The sequence below is a fragment of the Panicum hallii genome, chromosome 2 (assembly GCF_002211085.1).
Source record: "Panicum hallii strain FIL2 chromosome 2, PHallii_v3.1, whole genome shotgun sequence".
NCBI classification, from domain to species: Eukaryota; Viridiplantae; Streptophyta; class Magnoliopsida; order Poales; family Poaceae; genus Panicum; species Panicum hallii.
The window spans coordinates 54153645-54176624 of record NC_038043.1 but is presented as its reverse complement, the minus strand read 5'-3'; the positions used below and the strand labels follow the sequence as shown (position 1 = coordinate 54176624).

The window sequence follows — 22980 nt, the reverse complement described above, 5'->3', positions numbered from 1 at the left end:
AAAAACTTAGACTGCTCAGTTTCAAGAGAAAAAAAAAACTTTGAGACTCTATTTAAAGCTTGGTATCTTGCCTGGGCATCTGGGATTATATTCTGGGTTACAGGTTGGGCTACAGGACGGTCTATTGTGTGCTTTGTTTTCCTTGACAAGTCGCTTTAGCGAGCACTATCTGGGGAGGCATGTGCACATGACAGTTTCTCGTCAGGCAGCGTTACATCAAACTCAAGACAGGTTTATCGTGATCCTTTTCCGTTCCATAGCTTTATTCCACGCCAAAGCCAAATTAGTAGTAGCAGTCTTCCTCCAGGCAGGCAACAACTAGCCAAGAGATAAATAAACGAAAACGCTGGCAACTGAAACCTGTGAATCATGGAATCATCCCACACCAGAACAGAACAATGCCCCAACTGAAGAACAATGCAAAGCATTCTGGTGACAGAACAATGGGACAGAATCAGAACACGGTACCATCCTCCGGATCACCACATGCTCCCTTTGTAACTGATAGTATTCTTCTCCCAGCTCGTCACAAATCTTGACACGTGGACAGTGCCGGCACTTAAACAGTGTGGGCATAAACTAAAATATCCAAGAGACCGCATCACATCCTTAATGAGCAAGTAATGACATGCAAATCACTGATCCAGTGATCAGCCACCATCTCATCAGCCTTACTTTATGCCAAAGGGCTAATGTTTTCGTTATCCTCCCTGTCATGGCATGGCATCGGCAATCTGGCATGGATCAGCAAGAGCAGTGTATGATAGTTGCACACTTAGCTTTCACTCGCAAGCAGCAGAAAAAGGGCCAGGACAAAAGAGAAGGCGGGCAGGATAAGGATGGATAGCCCAACGGATGAACGGATGGAGCATTTGGTTTGTGCAGGGGGAATGGAATGGAAGCCGACCTCTGTTTCGCCTGGAAGAGGACCTGCCTGCACTGGCAGTGTGGATCTGACATGCATGGAGGCCTGGTTTGACGTTTCTAATTAGGTTCCGATCACTGTCACTCTTGCAGCATGGTTTTTAAAGACTTATTATATCTGTAAAGAAACAAAAAAAAAAAGATGAACCATGGGTTTTACTACCTCGTGACACAGCACGACAGGATACGCATTGTCAGTGGAAGCTTCGGGGTCAACGCCACACTGGTGCGCAAAAGATCAGTACTCAGTAGTGCACTGCACTTGCTGCCGGGTTGCGGCCGGTCGCACGAGGCGTCACGTCATGGGGCACGATGCATGGAGCGCGTCTGTCAACTGTGCAACAATAACATCCGAGATGGCAGATCGTGGCGGTGGTGGCCGGCCCCTGTGGTCAACGCCTCTCTCACTCTGCAGTCTCCATGCCCGAAACCAAAAGCAGCTGGGCAGATCGTGCGCGAAACGCGCAACAGTTGAGCGCGCAGTCCAGGGGGGAAAGAAAGTTCTGACCACGAGCAGCACCAGGTCGTCGCGGTCGCGGAGCGGAAAGCAGAGGCGGAAGCAAAAGTCGCGCCTCGGCGTCGTGCGCCCGGGCTCCGGAGTGGAAGATCGGCCGAAGCGCACGCGGCGGCACAGGAGCACCGACGGTGAGAGGTGGGGCGCGCGGCTGACCCGAGCGATGCGCTTCACCGGCGGCACCGCCCCCGGGGGGTAAAAAGGAGGTCAGCGCCGGAGCGGGATCGCGATTGCGCGGCGCGCTTCGCGTCCACGGAGCGTGGAGGGAGAGGACCGAGGAGGTCAACGGCCGGCTACCTGATGTGACGCGCGTCCCGGCTTCGAGCGGAGCCGGGAAAAAGCAGCACCCGTTCGGCGCTCGCCGTCGCTCTCACGGCCGTCTGGACTTGTGTGCCTCAGTCCCGCACCTGGAGCACGTTCGCGGCGCCGTGTCTCACTGGCTCTTGGAGCTTTCCCCCCTGTACCCTCTTCTCTGTTTTCCTTCACCGCTGCCGCTTGCGTGTCACTCTGAAGGTTACAGGAGGTCAGAAGATGCATGGAACTGGTTGCCGTAGAACGCTGTCAACTTTCATGAATGAGACTAGAATTGTGATTACAGCTACCATCTCCACATACATGAACACAAAACAACACTCTCCTTTGTACAGTACAAGCTACTCCGTCGAAACCGGCGCCTAACATCCGCATCAGCTTTGCTGACAAGCATCTTCGGCTTCGAAATACGCCCTCTCACAGTCGATTGCTCCCTGTACAAGCAACAAAGCGTCCCTTATCAAACCCAGGTTACGTCTACTAGTGCACTGTGATTGACGGTGAGCGTACACATATAATTCGACAAGCATACCTTCAGAATCAAAATTGCTGCCTGCTTGTCCAAAACTTCATTGTATTCACTGCATGTCAGTGACTGAAAAAAGAAGAAGAAACCAGATCAAAGGCCCTGTCTTTCATCTAAAGTTGAGTTCAGCACAACATGCGTTCAGTATTACCTGGATACAGTTTGGACAGCCAGCAGCACCCGTGCAGCTGCAAGTGGAAACGAGTTCTAAAGCAGCTAGTAGGAGTTCCCCGAAGAGCATTTGGGCCTACATCATCAAACAAAAGACAAAAAGGCATGCACATTTTAGTCGTCGCTGAAACAGCTAAATCCTAAAACATGTCAATCTGTTTCTGTGGTGGTAGCAACAACTGTTCATCTTTTACAAAATCAGTATATTCAGCGTACAATTTAGCAATGATGCTATTTCCCTTAAGTCTATGCATAATGCTATTTCTTAAACTTACAGCAAGGAATATTTACCAGTGAACAGTTTACAGAAAGAAAGATTTATCAGTGAACAGTTCCAGCAAAAAAGATACCCATGGATGGTTTACAGCAAGAAAGATCCACCTAAAGTTTAAGCACAATGCACTCTAAGCTAACATCTATCAGTGAACAATTCACCTGCGACGCTATGCCGATACCACCTGGGTGTCTATCATATAAAAGAATTCTGTCCGGAATGCCACGGGTTTCATGAGGATTTGCGCATTCCGTTCCTAGGTCAGAAGCACTACACATCATATGCCTGCAAAAGAAAGTTATGCACAATCAACCAGACAACTAAACGAAAACCAAAAGTAAGGAAAAAAACTGATTTCAACAATAGTACTAATCTGAACAGCCCCATTACAAGTGCCTGTTGTACCTTAGGAGAGTATATCCACTATTGCGTTATCAACCTCAGATATTCTGGTTTAGAGAAATCATTTTTACTCCAAATTTATCTACCAGACATCAATATTTAGATTAATGATTAGTGTATAGATACAGCTAAATAACTTACAGAGGCACTATATTCAGGAGTGCATGAGAAGCAGCATGCGAGCCACCTCGAAACTGTAGCTTTCTTTCCTCCACAGTTATCTTTACCGAGTGCGGAATCTGTACCCAAACAGCCTATAGTTGAGCATCATACAAAAAATGTAAGAATTACAGGAGGATGTGTCATAATATTACTAAGATAAGCATAGGTGAGCCACAGACCTGGGAAACATAGGAATACGGGGGTAGGTTAAGCTCGACACTGTCGGATATTTTATTGCTTGATTTCAATATGCGATAAAATCCAAACCATTTCGTAGTCACCGTGCAATCATTTGCTTGAGCAGTTGTCTTCACACGATTAGTTTTACATGTACTCGTAGGTAGATAAGCCTTCAACATGTATTAGAAGAGACAAAGTGCAAGTGTTCAAAATATTCGATGAACTAGATAGAGTCAAGAAGATCATGACAGAAAAATACTAAACAAAATGAAGTGCTGAAAACCACACCAGGGGATGAGTCGATAATGCAGAAAATGTATATGAAGCAAAAGTTATAATGTTCTAGAAAACATACAAATTCTCCTCCGAGGACATTGATGTCAGTGTAGTCTCGTGTTTTTGTATAATACTTCAAATCAGCTTTTCTACAGAACGCTGTCCTGGATGACAAGTCAAGTTCCTCAACCAGGTAATTGACACCCTGATGCATGTAAACAGCACCTTCATAAACCTGAAATTGAAGATAGCGACGCTTGATAATGTAAGCTAATCTACAGTGCATACATATGAGTCCATAAAAACAAACATAAGTTTGTTAGTCATTTAAAACCTTTTATGGTAATTCGAAAATCCATCAACTTATCTGTCAGTTTTGCCAGCAGCAGAAAAATATTTAACGAGCCCTACATGTATAGCAGATTCTCATGGTCAAGGAACAGATACACGTACCTGAAAAAAGGCCTTACTTTCCTCAATTTCCTCAAGTAATCGATTATTTAACTTGTCGATCACTTTGTACTTGTCATGCTCAATTGCCCGTATGCTCACTGCCTGTGAAGGACTTCTCTGCAGAAAGACAAAATGCTTCTTGATATTAAAAATATAGGTTGCATCATAAGATAGAAAATAAAGAATAAACAAACCTCAGGTCCAATGTAGTTCCACATGCTTGAAGAGAAAGGTCCAGATGGATTGTTAATGATATAACCTTTGTCTTTAAGGGTTGTCATTGCACTATCGAGACAAGAACCAAAGTAGTGCTCATCGTATTGCAGGCACAAGGGATGTTCATAAGCAGCACAAGCAAGCTGCTGTCCTAAAACCTGTAGGAAATTTCAAATGTTGGTATAAGGAGAAGAGTTGAGTCCTCAGGGTATTTAAACTTACCAATTAGTCAATAAAATAAACACAGATCTATAAACCTTTAGATTACGTGAATCTACATGGCAATGCTCAATCGGTTTGCCAAATAATTTATGTGGGAACTTCATGAAATACTGATCTAAAGGACCCTCAAAGGCAACATAAATGGCTAATGATTGTTTTGCTCGTCTTCCAGACCTTCCGGCTTGCTGCCACAAGCTGCAGTTAAAATTCTGTATCTTAGCAGGGTGACAGGATAGGCATAGTGCTTCATCGAACGTGCCATTCTTCACCTACCTAGCAATACTCCCAGGAAATCCAAGATGCAATGTTGCATCAATATGTCCAACATCAATCCCTAGTTCAAGAGCATTGGTAGCAGCGACACCACGGAGTTTCCCCCCGAAAAGATCGGCCTCAATTTTTCTTCTGTCCTGCAAATAAGTTCTCTGAGTTGCATGATAAAATGAAAACTTAATGTGTGAAACAAGATTTCTTTCTCGAAAAAGACAATGCAAAGCTGGAATTCACACAGCTGTATTTGGTTTGAAGTGATGGGATGCTTTTCCTCAAAAGCGAGCATCATAATTTTTCTTTTCTCTTCTCAAAGCAAAATGAGAGTCATCCGCTTACCGACACACAAGTAACAGCTGCACTTATGCAATATGTATTTTCAGGGAATATTTTGCCTTTACTAAAAAATATTTGTTACAAAACATTTTTTGAATTTTTTTCCGAGACAAATTAGGCATCAAATGCATTTAAAAAGATTGCCGGGGGATAAAATATTTGCCATTTACCAAACCACAAGTAACAACTGCACTTCAACAATATGTATTTATTTTTTCAGTGAAAAAATCAGGCAGAAAATGCGTTAAAAAAAGATTGGCAGAGGAGAAATTACACATTAACGAAATAATGTAACAGAAACACAGAGCTCAATCACAAGACAATCAGCATTTTAAAATCCTGCTCTGATAAAAAAAAAGAATGCAGCATAGGCAAGAGAAATTACTAACCCGTCTATTTAGAAGTTCAAAACATGGAAGTGCTGATCAGTACCACAAGGATGTATAAGAATATGGTTATAAAAATCCGTACATGTTGCAACGTAATTGTGAGTCTATAGACAAGAACATATCTCTTTTATAGTGAATATACAAGCATATCTTATAAGGCCAAAAATCATCCTGAATCATAAAAATACAAATCAAAAGCAGAATGGCAGAACACATTCGTGAAACATGGTAGGACATAACAACCTCTGCAATATAGCCAGCACGATATACACAGATAGAATCTACCAATCCTTTTGCACTCTCCTGAAGAATTTCACGCCTGCGACAACAAGTGGGCAATGGATCATCTGGAGAAAAAGTGCACGTAGTGGAAAGTTCAACAAAAACAGAAAAGTGGTCCATAGAAGAAAAATGTGTTCTTACGTGTAAGCTAGGACAAGCTCGCATAGCTTCCTAGTTTTACAGAATGCAATGCAACGGAGCCCATGTTGAACCATCTCAGCAAATAGATATGAAACCTCTACTATTGAGCTAGCAAAGAAAATAAATGCAGTTAGCACTTTTAGACACCTCATTGCATTGAGCTCAAGCATTGCGACTTTTGATGTTAAAGCAATTATGACACCTCACCAAATAACGGTTGCCTTAATTTTAAATACATAATTTGTTGCTTACATATAATAAGTTAGAAGTTGAGATTCAAGAATGATGGTATTGCAGGTAAGCAATATTTGTTCTGAAAAAGGTCGACCTCAAGTACTATGTTTTCATATTTCTGAAAGTTTCAAGTAACATGGCACATTAATGTAGAACATTATGATCCATGACCCATGCTTTTTTTTAGCGAAACCAGTTGGAGAGTTTATTACATTTGAACATAGAGTAGTGACTGAAAAAAGGTACCAGTAACATAACTAGGAAAAAGGAGCATATGTCCCCATACCTTGAGCGTCTAGGTACTGAACTAGCTTTTGAACTTCCATCTGCCATATATAGTGGGGGATTCCACAGGAGAAAGTACTTGGAACCACAGGGGCTTCCATCATTCTGAATCAACTCAACTTCATCCAAATTAGCCAGTTCCTGGGACAAACATATTTCATTGTGAAGATAATGCATCAAATTCCATGCAATATTCCCAAAACAGTGGATGGACATAGAAGTTTGCGAAGATAAAAACAAAACAAAATGGCTAAGCATGGATATATCAACATTTTTTATAAAAAAACAAAACTATAGGATGAGGCCAGTATGTTTACAAAATTTATTTAGAACAGCAAGTTTCTTTTTGTTATGTGTACTATCAAATCTATGCTAAAGATAGGGAATAACCTACCATAACATGCTCACATGAATTTGCTGAGGTAGCTGTACAAAATATGAATGTAGGATGACTGTCATAAACTGCAAATACAAAAAACCAAGGGCTTCATAAATTATATGTGTAACTGCGTTAGTAGCTCCTAAACTTTCATAGAACTGAAAAGTTACACCTCAGAAGTTCAAAACTCTAAAAAGTGATCTTGTGAGTGAAGTCAAGTAATAAATTCTACTAGAATTTTTTGGGCTCTGATTGGATCTTGTGAATAAAGTCAAGTAATAATTCATGTAAGCCTTAAGTCAACCAACAAATAAAAAAGGTTTTGGCTCAACTATACATACCATTTGAACAAATACGCTTCAATCTTCTGATTATAAGCGCAGTATGGCAGCCAAATGCCCCTTTGTACGAATGTGCTTCATCAATGACAATATACCTGAGTAAATTGCAGCACAAATGATATCTCATTATGGAATGCAAAGAAAATGGCGAATATACAAGCAAAATCCACACCTATTCATCTGAAAACTTAAAGTGGATCCCAGATGACAAAACATATGATTGCGACAATAATAATAATACGTAGACAATGAATAAGATCATTGAGAAAACTAAGGTACCGATTACTTTTACCTAAGATTTGATAGAATCCTCTGGAATTGGCCATGATACGGCAAGATTGACAGATGCAACATATCTGGGTTGGTAATTAACTGAGAGTAAAAAGGTATACGATTAGATTTTTCGAAATAAAGAATCAAATTAAACACAATTCTATAGCCCTAGAAGCATGTAGTTACCAATCGAGCATTATCCCTGATCCACAAACGATCTTCTCTAGGAGTATCACCATCATATATTTTAACATCAATATCAATATGAAATGCATTCTTCATTGCTAGTAAAGTCCTCAACTGATCTTGAGCTAAAGCCTGAAAAACAAAAGGAACATGAATTTCTGTCGACATTATTGATGACCATTACTACAATCTAATAATAAGCTCCAAAAAAGAATAACTAAATGTAACAGGTTATGCCTAGACCTTTGTTGGAAATATATATAGAGCACACGCCATCAAGTCTTGAGAGAGAGATTCGAGAACAGGAATGTTGTAACACAGAGACTTTCCACTCGATGTAGAAGTTGCAACAACAATGTGCCTCCCAGATATGGAGGATTCTATGGCTTGAGACTGCACTCAAGTAAAAAATCAACACAAAAAAAGTGATCTTCAACAACTAAATATGCACAAAAAAAAAGGGCATACCTGGTGACTGTACAGTCTAGATATTCCAATACTAGCCAGTGCTTCTCTCATAGCTTCTGAAAGATGACAAGGAAATTCCGTAAATGATGCCTCTCTAGATGGTATCTCTTGGATATGTACAATCTGCACACACAAACTGCATTAATGAAAAGACTATGGTTTTCTTTGCAGTAACATATTCAGAAAGTTATATAGAGCATTGTTCGAAAAAAAGAAAGTTATATAAAGCGTAAACCTGGCCCTCCTTTCCAAGTCCTTGCTTCAGATGTTCAGCCATTTCAGCAGGTTCCAAAGGGTGCGTATCCTGCATCCCAACCATATAATCAAAAAGCTGGTTTCTATTAAAAACACAACTCTGGTGGACCAATGTATGAAAAACATGCTACATGTATTTCCTCACATAAGACATGCTGCCAGCTGGGTTTCTTGTATGTGTAATGAAATTAAAATGAGATTGACATAGGTAGATGGAAAAACAGAGGGGAGACGTACATGACATGATGTAGCTGCAGATTTGGCCACCCCACTTTTCTTACTCATGTTGGGCTTCTGCTTCTCAGCCGTACCATTTTCTCCAGAGGGAAGGGTTTCTGGGGAACCATTTCCATTTTCCTTGCATGCTTTTTTCCTTTTCCTTGAAGATCCAAATGATGAATTTTGACACGGTGGCGTATCCTCTGCAGACCTCCCAGTCCCAGAGCCCGGGCCAGATGAGGAGTAAAAATCTTTGGGTGCAATATCAGACTGTGGGCTGGATGGCATTGCTGAGAGGTCATCCATAATGTCTTGCCAAGCTGAATTAGCCGCAGCTGACACTTCTGGTTGTTTTGGTGGATTGGCGCCCTGCTCTTGACCTGGCACGCTCACTGAAGAACATTGCTGTGGCGACCTTGTGAAGGGAACGAGAACGACGAATTCCCCATCACCGATGGCAAGGCTGCCAACCTCAGCGTCCAAACGCAATTTAGCACCCTTGACAGGAGAGGAAAAAGGGAATCATCGTGACTAAGGTGCAGCTGCAGATGTCTAGTGTCGATTATGCTGAGGCACGAAGCCTGCAACTGCAACCATCTGAACCCAATGAGGCCTGAATGGCATGAAGCGAGACAAGGTCTTGGCATACGCCGGGCCGGAGAGCTAGAGCCTAGAGGTAGGTAGGTAGAGAGAGAGAGAGAGAGAGAGAGAGAGAGAGAGAGAGAGAGGCTGTTGCGCGGCACCTTGAGGAAGAGGTGGAAGCTGGGGGCGACTTGCGCGGGCGGGAAGGAGCTTCGGAGCGCGGCCTTGAGGTCCCGGACGGAGGCGCCGGGGGCGAGCCTGACGGTCGTGGACCGCGAGTCGAGGGCCCGGACCTGGACCTCCCTACCCTCCTGCTCGGCGGCCATCGGCAAGTGCGGCCAGGGGAGGGAGGATGGTAGGGTTGCGGTTCGGAAGCCCGCCGCGGCGCCGCGCTCACTCCTACCGGTGGCTGGTTTTGGCGCGCCCCGCGAGAGGAGGGGGTGCGGAGGCGGCGGCGGTTGCGCGGCCTGGCAGTCTTCCCTCGTCAGTGTCGTCCTCCTGTGGCGCGGGTTGGGCGGAAATGGCAGCCCGGCTCGACTGAGGGAGGGAGATGCCTAGTTTGGGCCCATTCCGAAGGAAGCCCAGCTCCAAAGCCTGGCCCATATCCCGTGACTTCATCTCTTGGGCGTGGGCTTGCGCGGGTCACTTCATCTCTTTAGCCTTTAAGGGCTACGAGAAAGGTTACCTCCACCATGGCCTGCCGGCCTTATCGCGCAGGCCGCCCTTGGGTCTTCTTTTCTTCGGCCCGGATGGGAGGCAAAAGCATTTTGGAAAACATTTCAAAATTAGCTCGGCTTAATATTAGTGAACAAGATTATATATAGAAAGAGTAAAATATGCAATGCATGAGTGGCGTGCCTTGCCCGTGGAGCTCTACTTCTTGACGGGCGCGCCAAGTTTGCACCAACTCAGCATCCAAGTCAAAATTTGATCCTACCATCGTCGACGTCGAGTCAAAAAGGAGCTTGCCTGACGGGCCCACCTCACCACAATCCTCTAGTATAAAACTGGCCCGCGCGCCCGGAGGAAACCACGCCGTCAGTCACTGACAGGACAGTCCACTTCGCTTCTCCGCCTGCGCGCTGCTTCTCCCTTCCATGGCCTCCGCCGCTGCCACCACGGCGGTTCCTTCGGGCCCTGTCCCGTTCAAGGACGTCGACGACGGCACGGTCCCGGAGCACACCCCCAAGGAGGAGTTCGGCGACCTCGTGGCCGCGCTGCCGCGCCGGCAGCAGTCCATCCTGGAGCTGCGCCTGTACCAGGGCTTCTGGCTGCCGGAGCACTGGGTGCCGGGCACCGTCGTGTTCCAGCGCCGCTTCGCCCCGCGCCCCGACGACGTGGTCCTCGCCAGCTACCCCAAGTGCGGCACCACGTGGCTCAAGGCGCTGGCGTTCGCCGCCGCGGCGCGGGCCGCGCACCCGCCCGCAGCGCCCGGGCACCCGCTCCGCCGGCTCAACCCGCACGACTGCGTCCCGTTCATCGACGAGATCTTCGCCGCCGGGGAGGAGGCCAAGCTGGACGCGCTCCCGTCGCCGCGGCTCATGAACACGCACCTGCCCTGCACGCTGCTCCCGACCCCGGTCACCGCCGGCGGGTGCCGGGTCGTGTACGTCTGCCGGGACCCCAAGGACATGGTCGTCTCGCTGTGGCACTTCCTCCGGCGCACCAAGCCCGACCTCTCGTTCGACGAGACGTTCGAGTCCGTCTGCGACGGCACGGTGGCGGCCGGCCCGGTCTGGGACCACGTCCTCTCCTACTGGCGCGCGAGCGTGGCGCGCCCGGACCGGGTGCTCTTCCTCAAGTACGAGGACCTGCTGCGGGACACCGGCGCGAACGTGCGGCGGCTCGCCGAGTTCATGGGCCGGCCGTTCACCGCCGCGGAGGAGGCCGCCGGCGACGTCGCGGCCGTCGTGGAGCTGTGCAGCTTCGGCGAGATGAAGGGGCTGGAGGTGAACAAGGCTGGCAGCGGCACCGCGGGGAGGTACCGCGCAATGCCGCGCGACGCCTTCTTCCGGAAGGGGGTCGCCGGGGACTGGGCGAACCACATGACGCCGGAGATGGCGGCGCGGCTGGACGGGATCGTCCGGGAGAAGCTGCAAGGGACAGGGCTGGCCTTCGCGTGATAATCATTTTCAAGATGCTGACCGTTTTGGAGCGAATCTTTGCGATTCTGCTGGCACTTTGTGTATGAGAGGTTGCACCTGCACGAACATGTTTTGGAACTTCCCGTGGCCACGTTACGGGAGAAGTTTGGCATACTCCGTGTAATCTTTTTTTTTTATTTCGGTCGTGCAATAATGCGAGTGTGCCAGCATATGAGAAATAAAGGATGATTTTGCATTTGTCACATCAATTTTATAAAAATATATAAGAGATTATTATTACACTGTAAGCATCTCCTAGGAATCTTTGAAATAACTCCCCACTTCCCCATTTGAGAACCTCTCATCAATATTCCAGGCTCCTGCTTCTCCGCACACTTGAACCGATCTCTCATATATCTCCTTAGTTCAACACTTATCTCTATTTTTCTACTTATCTCTATTTTTTATTCATATTAAAAAACTTTGGTCAGAAAAATAATAATAGCATAATAAACTTGAAAATTTAACTACTCTTCCAATTAAATTGTCCCATTGGTTCTAATTTAATTAGAAGATGAACATAAACATTAAAGCAGCGGAAACGTAATAAAATACATTTTCAGAAGCATCTTTATATACTCATATACTCTCTAAAAAGAGTCACGTTGGTGCAAACAAATTAGAGATGAAAACCATACAAAAATTCATCAAAAGAGCTACTGAAAAGAATGAACTTAATTCAAGAACTTCACTGCACATGCGGCCCAGCTGGCAAAAACAGCCAGCAGCCCATCTCGCATCGGCTTGGCCTGCTCGCTCCTGCGCACGCGGCCCAGCTCAAAAATGGCTCGGCTCGGCTCAAAAATGGCTCGGCTCGGCTCGGCTCGCCTGGGCCCGCTCGCCTACGCGGCCCACGGCCTGCTCACACGCTGTGCGCTCCGCGTCCCAGGCCGCAACCTGGGCCTAGGCTGGGAAAGCGCCGCCTCGCCTGGACCAGTAGCTCCTGGCCGTCCGATCAGATCCGACGGCCCTCCGTTGATCTCGGCCGGGTCAAAAACCCTAGGGCCGCACCCCAAAAACCCTAACCCCATTTCTTCCCCCCCCCCTTTTCTCTCTGCTGCGCGGCGGCCGAGCATGGCGGCCTGAGGGAGGTGACGGCGCTACCGCTAGCCCCTCGCCGGCTCGCGCGCTCACCAGTGTGTGAGCACGCCGCCGTCGAGCGGCCTTGCGGTGGTGCCCTGGGCCCTCGTGTGGAGCGGCAGCGCACCGGCGAGCTCGGCGGCTCGGGTTCTTCCTGTGCGACTGCGGTGGTCCGCCGGCCAAACCGGCAGCTCGAGTGTGGCTACCCTCACGGCATCTACCGGCGATGATGGTGGCGGCGAGAGCCAGGTAGGTCCCGCGGCCTCTTTCTTGCTAGGGTTAGGGTTTTGTATTTTGCTTCTTTGACTCAAGATCGAATTTCCTTCTTTCTTCTTCTGCTTTTTCTACCCCGACTAGATTTACACGCTAGTGTAGACGTCTGATACTATTTTTATAGCCCTAGGATCATCTAGGCGTAGATCAGACGGATCTTTCCATTAAAAGCAGACTACATCTGGGGTACACATAAACGGGAGAGATAGATAGAGGGAGATCGACCTTCGAGTTTGGTGGAGGAACTCGCCATGGCGATGTTGTCGGTGCTGTGGTGGCGAGAGTGATGATAATGGTCGAGGACGACGACGTCGAGGGTGCAGGAGTGGCGGCGCGAAAGTGAACAACGGTGACGGCGCAGTGCAGAAGGTGGCGAACTTCCCCCCGCTTCAGCGCTCCCCAGTAGATTGGTTAGGGTTTTATCGGTGGGGTTTTAGGCACGGTGAGCTTTGGCATACGTGCCCCCGCGACCCCCACCTCTTCTATATAGCGCTGCGCGATGGGAGCCCACCAACCACATCTCGGGGGTGCCGATCAGGACAGGACTCTGACTCGATCGTTGGACTGAGTCGGACAAGATCAATCCTAACAGCTGGCGTTGCGGAGCAGCTGGGAGTATAGTTGCGGGTTGGCCACCGCAGCCTGGACGCCCGGCATGAAGCACCCGGCGCCTTCATCATCACGGCGCCCTGCCGGAGCGGCGGCTGGCCAGAGGAAGTAGGCGCAGGCCTTGCCTACGCCCATGCCGGCGGCCCTGAGGAGGAGGACACCGGCCAGGGTGGAGTTCATCGTGTGGAGCATCGTGGGTGCGTCACAGCGCGTGCGAGGATGAACGGAGGGTTGGTTGAAGAAGGCGGAGGTGGGCATGCGCTGCGCTTGCGGCGACCCAGTTTACAGCTAGGCCGGGTTGAGGTTGGATGGATCCGGGCGTTGGCCGAGCGCCGGACACGCGTCTGCTCAAGCCGACGTGTTGAGAGTGAGCCGGACTGACGTGGACGCCCGCGTGGAAATTTACCGCGCCGCGCAGGCGACTCGTGGCCAATGTCCCCAGCGGAAATTCTCACTGTGCGCAGATTACTCGTGTTGTTCCGTGGAGAGAGCCTTCTACCGCCGAGGTCGTGTCGAAGTGAATGTCTGCAGCTAGAGGCAGTCCATGCCGTACACTGCACACCTATGCCGTACACCGCGGTCACAGATCGAGGCGAGCTACCAAAAAGATCGACGCTATCATCACTGTTCCGATCGCGGGGTTAGTTATCGGCCGTGCAAGGCAACGATCGATGAACATTGAGAACATCCAGAACCAGAAGCACGGGTGACACACGAGACGAGTAGAACGCCGGCGCTCAAACGAGCGACATGAACGGAGGCATCTTTTATTTACTCCTCCATCACATCACACCACTAGGCAACGAACGCGGCGGCGGCTGCTGCCGGGCCGGCCGCGCGGGAGATGGCGAAGTACAGCTTGGGGTTCGCCGGGAACGCCGCGCGGGAGATGAGGAGCCCGCCGGCGCCGGGCGCCACCATCGTTGCGGCCGCTGCCGCCGGGGACACCACGGGCCACAGGAACGTCAGGAAGGAGATGACGGCGGCGGCCACGACGAACATCGTCGGGAGCAGCTGCAGGTTCTTGGATGAGAGCGGTCGATCTGCCGGTGCGTGGTGGCACGCTGGGATGTGGATTGGGGACGGCTATCGACGCGGCGGGGGGGGGGGGGGGGGGGGGGGTGGGGGGGCGCTATTTGTAGCGGTAGGTCGAGGTAAAGGCGAGGTGGCTGCAGGCCTTTACTGTGCTGCGGCGTGCGTGCGCGTTTGCTCCTCCCCGCCGTCTCGTCTCCGGAGGACGAAGCGTTGCAGTAATCTTGGACACGAATCCGGCCTGGGAGGCTGGGAACTCGAAGAGGCTCCGGCGCTCCCGCAATCCGCACGCGGCATGCGGCCCCCAGCGAGAACTTAAATCTCCTACAGCATGTGCAGATTTCAGCCACCATGGCTGGCACGTTTACACAAGGAAGCTCTTTTGTGCCCATACCACTTGCAAGCGAGCTCCTTGGACAAGATCGAGTCGTCAACATTGCAGCTAAGTAGCTCATGGATAATACTACTTGGTGGATCAGCACCAGAACTACTACCATCCATGGCTAAGAGGAGGGTCCTGTTGCAACCTGCAAACAGCTAGCGATCATTTCATACCGTATCCAGCAAGCCAAGAACGTGGCGATGCCGAAGAAAAACATGTCAAACGACGAAATCCCAAGCAGAGTACAGTTAGTAAGGCACCGCACCACTGCGTAGGAGCGTATACTTCGATAACGCCACTGGATAACGCTTACGGTACATGCAAGCGACACTGCAGGAATTCGCATAGTTAGCTAACACTAGAGCAGGCCAGCGGCACAGAACATCGGACCTCCAACACAGTACAAACTACTGGTAGAGCACAAAACGCCACAGCTAGTCTCTAACACGGCAACAACGCAAGGATCGGCCGGGACGCGACGTGCTCGATAGATGGATCGAGCCGCGAAGGCGGCCACCGCGGGCTGGACCCCTGCGGTGCGGAGCAGCTCGAAGTAGAGCTGCGGGTTCGCGAGGAACGCCGCCCGCGAGATGAGGAGGCCGGCGGCCCCCGGCGCCTTCATCATGGCGACCGGAGCCGGCCAGAGGAAGTAGGCGCACGCCGCGCCCACGGCCACGCCGGCGGCCGTGCGGAGGACAACGGCAGGGGTCCAAACCATCCTGCCGCTGCTAGCTAGTAACAAGAGGGTTTCCGACGAGGAGCTTTGTGTGGGTTGGGAGTTGCGACAGCGCGTGAGAGGATGGGCGGAGTGTGTTGAAGGCGGAGGTGGGGGTGCGCAGGCGTTGCGCCGCCCGATTTATAGGCCCGGCTCGAACGGCAGGGAATATGCAGCAGGCCGGGTTGAGGTGGGTTGGCCGAACGGCAGACACGCGTCTGCTCAAGCCGACGTGTTGAGAGTGAGGTGGACTGACGTTGACGCCCGTGTGAAAATTTTACCGTGCTGTGCTGGCGATTCGTGTCCCATGTCAGAGGAAATTTTCAGTTTCTCACTGCGCGCTGTAACATTTTTCTTCAGGGAGGGAGGGAAGTGGAAACGTAGTCCGGGTTATGTGCCACGTCACAACGCGATCCGTGCCCGCATGGATGTGCTGGAAGGAGCTCAACACCGTACATCACTCGTATGATCGCGAGATCAATGGCCGTGCAGGACATCCATGAACACGCAGAAGCGTAGGACGCAATACGAGTAGAGTGCCAGCATGCAAAACCATAGCCATGAACTCTGATAGTGTTATAAATGATGACGAATAAACGATGAAAGTAAATAGATCAAACTGAAAGAGGACACGAGATTTAACGTGGAAAATCTAACTAATGCGGAAGGGAAAAATCATAGGCGTCAGCCAGCAAGAACTTCAATGTATCAAGAGTGCCGCTTCACTCCGGCCCAAGCCTCCGGCGACGGACCTCCTTTACGCTCCGTCACAACTTTTATGTGCAACTGAATTTGGAACGCAACTCAACACACATAATATATTTGGATCGATAGTCGGCATAATAAAGGTAAATTCGCAGCTGCTGGGTGCACATGTGATCGACGGCGCGCGAAGTGACCGCCCACCGGCCATCTTTTATTTACTTGTACCAGCTCACCTCGCCGCTAGGAGGCGAACGCGGCCGCTGCGGCCGCCGGTCCGGCGGTGCGGAGGAGGGCGAAGTAGAGCTGGGGGTTTGCCAGGAACGCGGCGCGGGAGATGAGGAAACCCGCGGCGCCGGGCGCCTTCATCATGACGCCCGCCGCCGGGGCTGCCACGGGCCACAGGAAGTAGGAGATGACGGCGCCCACGGCGAGTATCGCCAACGCCGCGGAGCCGCCGGCGGCCTTCTCGTCGTCCTTCGCCATCGCGCTCGACGAGCGTCAGGAGCAGGCTAGAGCGCGCGGCGCGGCTGGATCTTGGATGACCAAAAGCGACCGATCCGGTGGTGTGTGGCGTGTGGTAGATGTGGAGGGGGAGGGGACAGGGGTATTTGTAGTGGTAGGTCGAGGTGGGAGAGGCGGCTGCGCTGCCTGCCTTCATTGCGTGCTCATTCGCTCCGGCCAGCCGGCCGGCCGTCTCGTCTCGGGAAGACGAAGCGTGGGAGGTGTAACGCGCCGCGTCGGGACACGAATCGGCCGGCCTGCCTGGGAACCCGGACAGGCTCCGCACGCCGCCGCCTTCATGCATGCATGAGTACTTCCCAAGGTAAAAGAGTTTTGAGCGCGTTTACTCGTTGCTCCACTCGTAACGAGGATGAGAGGTGATTAACTCGGGGATGGGATGTTATATATAGTAAATGCTGCTGGCCGCTGTATAATCGCAGATGTCCGCTAGTGGAACATTGTTATCTACGGACATCTGCGATTATACAATGGCTAGTCGCAGTGGAATATTATTATCTCCAGCGGACATCTACGATTATACAGTGGCTAGTCACACGTATTATGAATAATATTTCCGATTAACTCAGGGGCATGTATTTCTATCATATGTGATTGGAATTCGTCCAATCGCAGATGCGTCCCCGCCTTCCCCCGCCTCCGGCGCCGCCGCCACCCTCCACCGTCACCGCCGCTAATCGCCTGTGACCTGAGCTCCCTCGCTCGATCCCTGGTCTATCGGATGTCAAGCCACCGCCCGAGTTAGAATAAAAAGGAAGAACAGCAATTTTGTATCTTTGGCGCAATCTATATTTTCACGAAATGAATCATAATAAAATAGATTTTAGATATTTAGGAAAGACTCACTTGGAAGTAACTATTTTCTAGATACCTATGCATGGGGCTTCGCGGTTGAATGAATAAACTCGAAAAATACCAAACAAAGACCTAAAGTTAAGGATTTATCAATGGGTAATGTTGCTCCAATACCTATCCAAAGAGCTACTGCAGTACCGATTAAAAAAACAGTCGTAGCTACTGAGCAACGAAATGTATTTTGGAATTTATTGACATTCCTGTCAATCTGTCAATAAACCCGTTGGCACACAAATCATTAAGAGAACATCCAATAATTTAATGGGTCTGCTGTCGACCACCGCCGTCCGCAACCCGCCACCATCGCTGGTCTTCCTTTTCACCTTCCACCCCCTCCCTCCTTTTCTGTGGCCGCCGATGACCACGGGCAACCTCCCTCCCCTAACCTGCAGCCATTACCGCCGCGAGCTGGAGGAGGAGGAAGAACAGTAGCGCGGGCTCACCTGCAGCGAATGTTCTCCCCCTTCTGCCATGCATCGGCGCGCGCAGGGCGACGAATAGACGACGCGATTAACTCGATTAGCTCCATTTGGAGTCTAATTTTTAGACGTGAAACAGCCTGGGTCCATTCTAAACTCTATTCCCGGGTGTAAACTCGATTCGGCCCTGTTCGTTTCCATCGGGATTGGCCGGGATCGCGGGCCGATCCACGTGGGTCACCCCGTCCTGCTTGGAATCCCGGCCCACGATTGAACTTGCGTTCGGTTAAGTCCGGTCCGGGTCACCCCTACGGTTTGGCCCATAATCTTGTTCTTATGTAAACTGCATTGTCATGAAAGTAGCAGAAAGTGGAGTTTGGTGATGCCAAAGTTGGCTGCTACTGCAGTATCGTCTATCTGGAAATAAACAAAAGCACAAGGTACTCCAACAATTCTAGAACGCCACAACAGCTGACTATTAGCTGCTATTTGTCTTTTGTCATATGGCTGGTGGCTTGGAGTTGCCTGCTGCATTAGAAATGTTGCCAATTGCCATGTCATGGACGGAACCACCCTGGCCGTGGTTAGTTTAAGTATTGTTGCATGTCGATGTCTACCATGTTACAAGTGTGCGTTATGCGCTTTGAAAAGACTTTGTGGACTTCTGAACCTGTTTTAGCCTGAGTTTAAAACAGAGTCTCACGGGCCAAGGGCCATTGTTGAAACTTTTCTGAGGCATTACAAATATTGAAACGTTTTTCTACTAACTTAGAAGGAAGGGAAATCTGCATCAAGGATGCATTCTGTTAATTTTTTTCAATAACTTTAAAATTTTGTACCAAATTGAATTCTGGAGTCTGGACAGAGATAACGTGATAGGTATGGAGCTTAGGATGGACAGTGGTGTATCCTGCAGTGTCTCCGGATTATTAACAAGAAAGCCTGACAACAGATCAAGTGCATGGTACACATGGAAACCACATTCTCGTGTATAAATAGGAACCTGCATCAAAAGGTTTCACATAGGAGCAGGAAGTCACTATTCCAAATACTTTCACAGGCTAACCGGTGGTTAGTGGAATCACATTTGAGAATGCCTTGGTGCAAACCTCACTAACTGAATTACCTTGTGAGTGCATGATTGGAATTGGATACACAGGGAGGGGGGGGGGGGGGGGCGGTAGATGGAGTGCATTTACCTGTTAGAAAAGAGGTACAGTAATCATAAGGTCAGTCTTAGCTCAGTCCACCCTCTCATTTGCAAGTGGAATGTTTCTAGACTTCAGCGGCAAGACCAACACCGCATAACACTCTTTGCAACACCAGGATCTCCAATCAGGCACGTGTCTCCTCTGATCAGTGTCGAGATGTGACGGCGGCGGCGGCGGTAGTCAAGTTGAGCCGAGCGCGGACCTCGACGTCGACGGTTCGATGCAGTATTCCTCTGAATCTGATCGTGTGATGATCCTCTCCTTTCCTGCAGTAAGCAACCCATGGTCGCCACCGCCGAAGGCAAATGCGGCTCCCGGCCCCTGCCGGCCGGAGATGGCGGGGGTCTAAACGCACCGCGGGCCAGGGGATGATCCCGTGACGTCCTGGCTCTAGCAGTGGTTGGCGGAAGCAACTGGAGCCCTTCCGTTCAGGGGGAGGACGCGCGCTGGACGGCAATGGCGATGTTGCCGGCCGCAACACGCATCGCGGTGGCGTCGGCCGGCGCACATCGGAAGACCATGACCCGCGCGCACCTGCATCTCTCTCGCCTCATCCCGCTTTTCTCCAGTGCGTCCGCGTTTCAGGATGATCTGGACGAAGGTGCATCGAGTGGAGGCGGCGCGTTCTCTGATCCGGAGAGATCCGGGGAGCTCGGAGCGGCCCCTACAGTTTACAATAAACTCCCTAATAATCGCGATCCGATTTAGGGGGTTATCCGTAAATATTCGGATCCAACTTTTTACATAAAGCCCCCTCGAAACGGGTACCATTGGCAAGAGCCATGTTGCCGCGGGTGATTGGCTTCCCGTCCGGCTCCGGCGCGGCCGTTGTCGGCGACGAACTAGCGCACCTCCTCCGGATCTCCCCCTTTCCGTTCCCCGCAGGTTTCATCCTGTCGCGCCCCCTCGTACCCACCTCCTCTCCTCCGCCATTCCCGGCCGGTCCCAATCGACAGCTCGCGATTCAGAGTTTCAGACCTCCGGATGCAAGCAAGCCATCCATGGAGGGAGAAGGTGGGCGGCAGGCATGGCGATGCCGCTACGGCGCATCATGTGCCTGCCGATGTCAGGCCTGCTTTCTGTCGTCTTCTGCGATTGGCCGGCCGGTGGGCATGGCAATGGACAGACGGCAGGAACGCGGCGGCACTGTGCAGTTCTTCTTCGCCTGGCCAGCCGTTGGCACCGCCGGCAACGCTGTCCGTGGCCTGCATCCGCTCAACTTGTGGTGGTTTCGTCTAGCTCGAGACAACCGTGCGTAATTTTCTGCGCAGTGAAAGCTTCCTGAAAATTGCGTAACATCTTGGAGCGTTGGCTATGCGACGCCCTTGCAGACGGTAGGGGAATCATGGATGAAGCAACTCGCCAAAAAAAATAATAATCACGTCAAACATTGGGTCCATGAAGACAACTAGGGTGCAGAGAAAGAAGAAAAACAGAAATTCGAAGAGGAGCATCTGTGGCTTGCCACATGGATGGATCATGACAACACGCTGAACTGAAAGTTGCAAGTTTATTTGGACACTGAAGAAACAGGAAATTGATCCACTAGATGTCAGTACATCGCGCATGCATGCATAAAGTTCTACTCGAAGCTCACAGCTAATCCGAACTCGAACCGCCTGCTTCATTGCTTCCGGCCTACTACAGCAGAGCGGCGACCGCCGCCGTAGCGCCAGCGGAGTGCAGGAGCTTGAAGTAGAGCTTCTTCTTCGCCAGGAATTCGGCGCGGGAGACGAGCACGCCGCCGGCTCCGGGCGCCTTCATCATGGCGACGGCCGGGGCCGCCATGGGCCACAGGAAGTAGGCGCCCACGGCGCCGACGAGAGGACGGCCGGGGCTCCCGCGACGGGGTGCCTGCAAGCCACGCCTTTCACGTCTTCCATGAGGCGGTCGAGCTTCGCGCCGAGGGACTCGTGGGTGGTTGTGGTGGTGGCGGTGGCCATTTCGGTTCTCGGTTGCGTTGCGCAGAGGGGTGTGGGCTCCGCAAGGTGGGCGGGGTGGTGTTTATGTAGAGACGGAGCCTGGTAGAGATTACTCCATCCGAACGGAGAGGAAAGGTCGTCTTCGGGTGGCATGGCTTCATGGCGTGGCGTTGCGTGCGCGTGCGCGCATTGGCAACCTCCCGGCCGTCTCGTCCCGGGAGGACGGCCGCGTGGAACGCGCGCGTCGGGAAACGGTAGCTGCCTGGGAACTCGAAAGAGGCTCCGCATGCCGCGCGTACGTGCTTGGTCCCAAGGCGACGAGCGGCTACTCGCTGGTCGCTGCTTCGGGCTACACCTCCGATCCGGCCACTTCCCAATGCAAGCAAGGTGAACAAGTTGAGAGCGCAGCGAAAACGCAAGACAAATGGTAGGCCAGATTCAGGCCCGGCCGATAACTCCTTCCAGATTCAGGCCTAGATGGTTGGCATTCCAATCTGGGTTTGGTTGCAAAGCGTTATCTCGCGCATACACAAGCAAGATTCGTGGACATACCATACCACTGGCATGCAAGCTCTGATGAAATCGGCACAAAATATGGCTTAACACACAACATAAGCAGCTCACATCAGTGATCAGTACAGCTAAGTTGCTAGGGAACTGACAAACCACAAAAGCAGCATGGACTCCTATAGCTACAGTAGATAACGGATCATTGGTAGTAATGCTCTATTCACGATTCAACTTTATATACTCTTAGCTTAAAATAAAATAAGATTAGAATCTAGCTAATTTAGAGCTCGACCCTCACATTATCTTACGTCAAAATTCAAAGCAACGCGATATTTTGGACTGTACCCTCAGTGTTTATCACAACCGTTGCATGCCGCTCTGGGGTGGGGACGCACACGTTGGGATGTGGAGCGGTGTGAGACGCTGTCAGGTGTGTATTTTTCCCGTTTTTCATTATACTCTGGATATACGGTCTCACATACAACCTGGCTTCTCCACTGTGCCTGCACCTACGCCACCATCCTCGGCACTCGAGCACCAAGCCCAGCCCCCCTGCAGCCGCCATTGATGGTGGCGCAAGAATCCTCGGATGCAGTGCTGCATCCGACTTCCGGCGGCCGGATCTTGAACCCTCTGCCATCGCCGTTGTCGTTCCGCGACCAATCCTGGTTTCTCCCATCTCGTCCTTCTCTCCCTCTCCTCCCCTGCGGCAGTTGCGCCTGCGCCGGCACCGTCTCTCCTCATCCCTTCTCTCGCTCTCTTTCTCCCTTGCCTACATCTCTTCACGGCAGCTCTGCGCTTGCGCCTCCGCCATGTCGACCCCTTCTCTCCTTGCCCTCCTCCCTCACCTGCATCTCCTCACGGCAGCTCCGCCCCTGCGCCTCCGCCATGTCGATCCCTTCTCTCCCTGCCCTCCTCCCTCACCTGCATCTCCTCGCGTCCATTCTGCGCCTGCGCTGCAGCTGCGTCGAACCCTTCTGTTCCTTCTCTCTCCCCGGCATCACATCAGCTCTACCTGCGCCGCAGCCGCCGTGTCGAGGATCCACAGTACCTGGTTGGCCTACGCTGGTGACCTCACCAGCGAGTTATAATCCAGCCATTCTCTCTCTTCCTTGCTCTTCCTGCGTTTTGTTGGAGTTACACAAAAAAATTATGCTCTGGAGCTCCCTGACCTCTTTTTTCACCCTCTGCGACTGCAAGATCTGTTTTCAAATTTTATAAATCGATCTAAACCAGTCTAAACCCACTTGTGTTTCTAGCACCTTTAGTTTCTGATCTCGGCGACATTCTACCTACAAATTCACCATATCGGGGCTATCTCTCGGTGGGCGT

General features: G+C 50.7%; 2 protein-coding genes and 1 pseudogene across 4 annotated transcripts; 1 reads left to right on the top strand and 2 right to left on the bottom strand.

Moving 5' to 3' along the window:
- Window positions 1–1970: 1970 nt before the first annotated feature.
- Window positions 1971–9766, bottom strand: LOC112880592 (uncharacterized ATP-dependent helicase YprA-like). Of its 3 annotated transcripts, none has more exons than XM_025945302.1 (23): window positions 9434–9766; window positions 8709–9188; window positions 8452–8520; window positions 8217–8339; window positions 7992–8141; window positions 7749–7880; window positions 7582–7661; window positions 7290–7384; window positions 6964–7031; window positions 6571–6710; window positions 6051–6158; window positions 5871–5946; window positions 4906–5042; window positions 4668–4827; window positions 4389–4568; window positions 4195–4311; window positions 3821–3976; window positions 3465–3635; window positions 3265–3362; window positions 2883–3006; window positions 2428–2523; window positions 2283–2345; window positions 1971–2184 (listed from the first exon to the last, which is right to left on the bottom strand). In XM_025945302.1, the coding sequence occupies exons 1-23, from the start codon at window positions 9596–9598 to the stop codon at window positions 2125–2127; spliced, it is 3048 nt and encodes a 1015-aa protein (XP_025801087.1). In that variant the 5' UTR covers window positions 9599–9766; the 3' UTR covers window positions 1971–2124. The 3 variants fall into 3 exon arrangements, with proteins under 3 accessions (XP_025801087.1, XP_025801086.1, XP_025801088.1); XM_025945301.1 differs by having other exon boundaries at window positions 3265–3377; window positions 9434–9765; XM_025945303.1 differs by lacking the exon at window positions 6051–6158 and having other exon boundaries at window positions 3265–3377; window positions 9434–9765.
- Window positions 9767–10313: 547 nt separating this feature from the next.
- Window positions 10314–11658, top strand: LOC112881826 (cytosolic sulfotransferase 5-like). The gene has a single exon (XM_025946706.1). It carries the CDS (start codon window positions 10370–10372, stop codon window positions 11393–11395), a length of 1026 nt encoding a protein of 341 aa, XP_025802491.1. The 5' UTR covers window positions 10314–10369; the 3' UTR covers window positions 11396–11658.
- A 9199-nt stretch (window positions 11659–20857) lies between these two features.
- LOC112881314 lies at window positions 20858–21159 on the bottom strand (annotated as a pseudogene).
- Between the last annotated feature and the right edge of the window lie 1821 nt (window positions 21160–22980).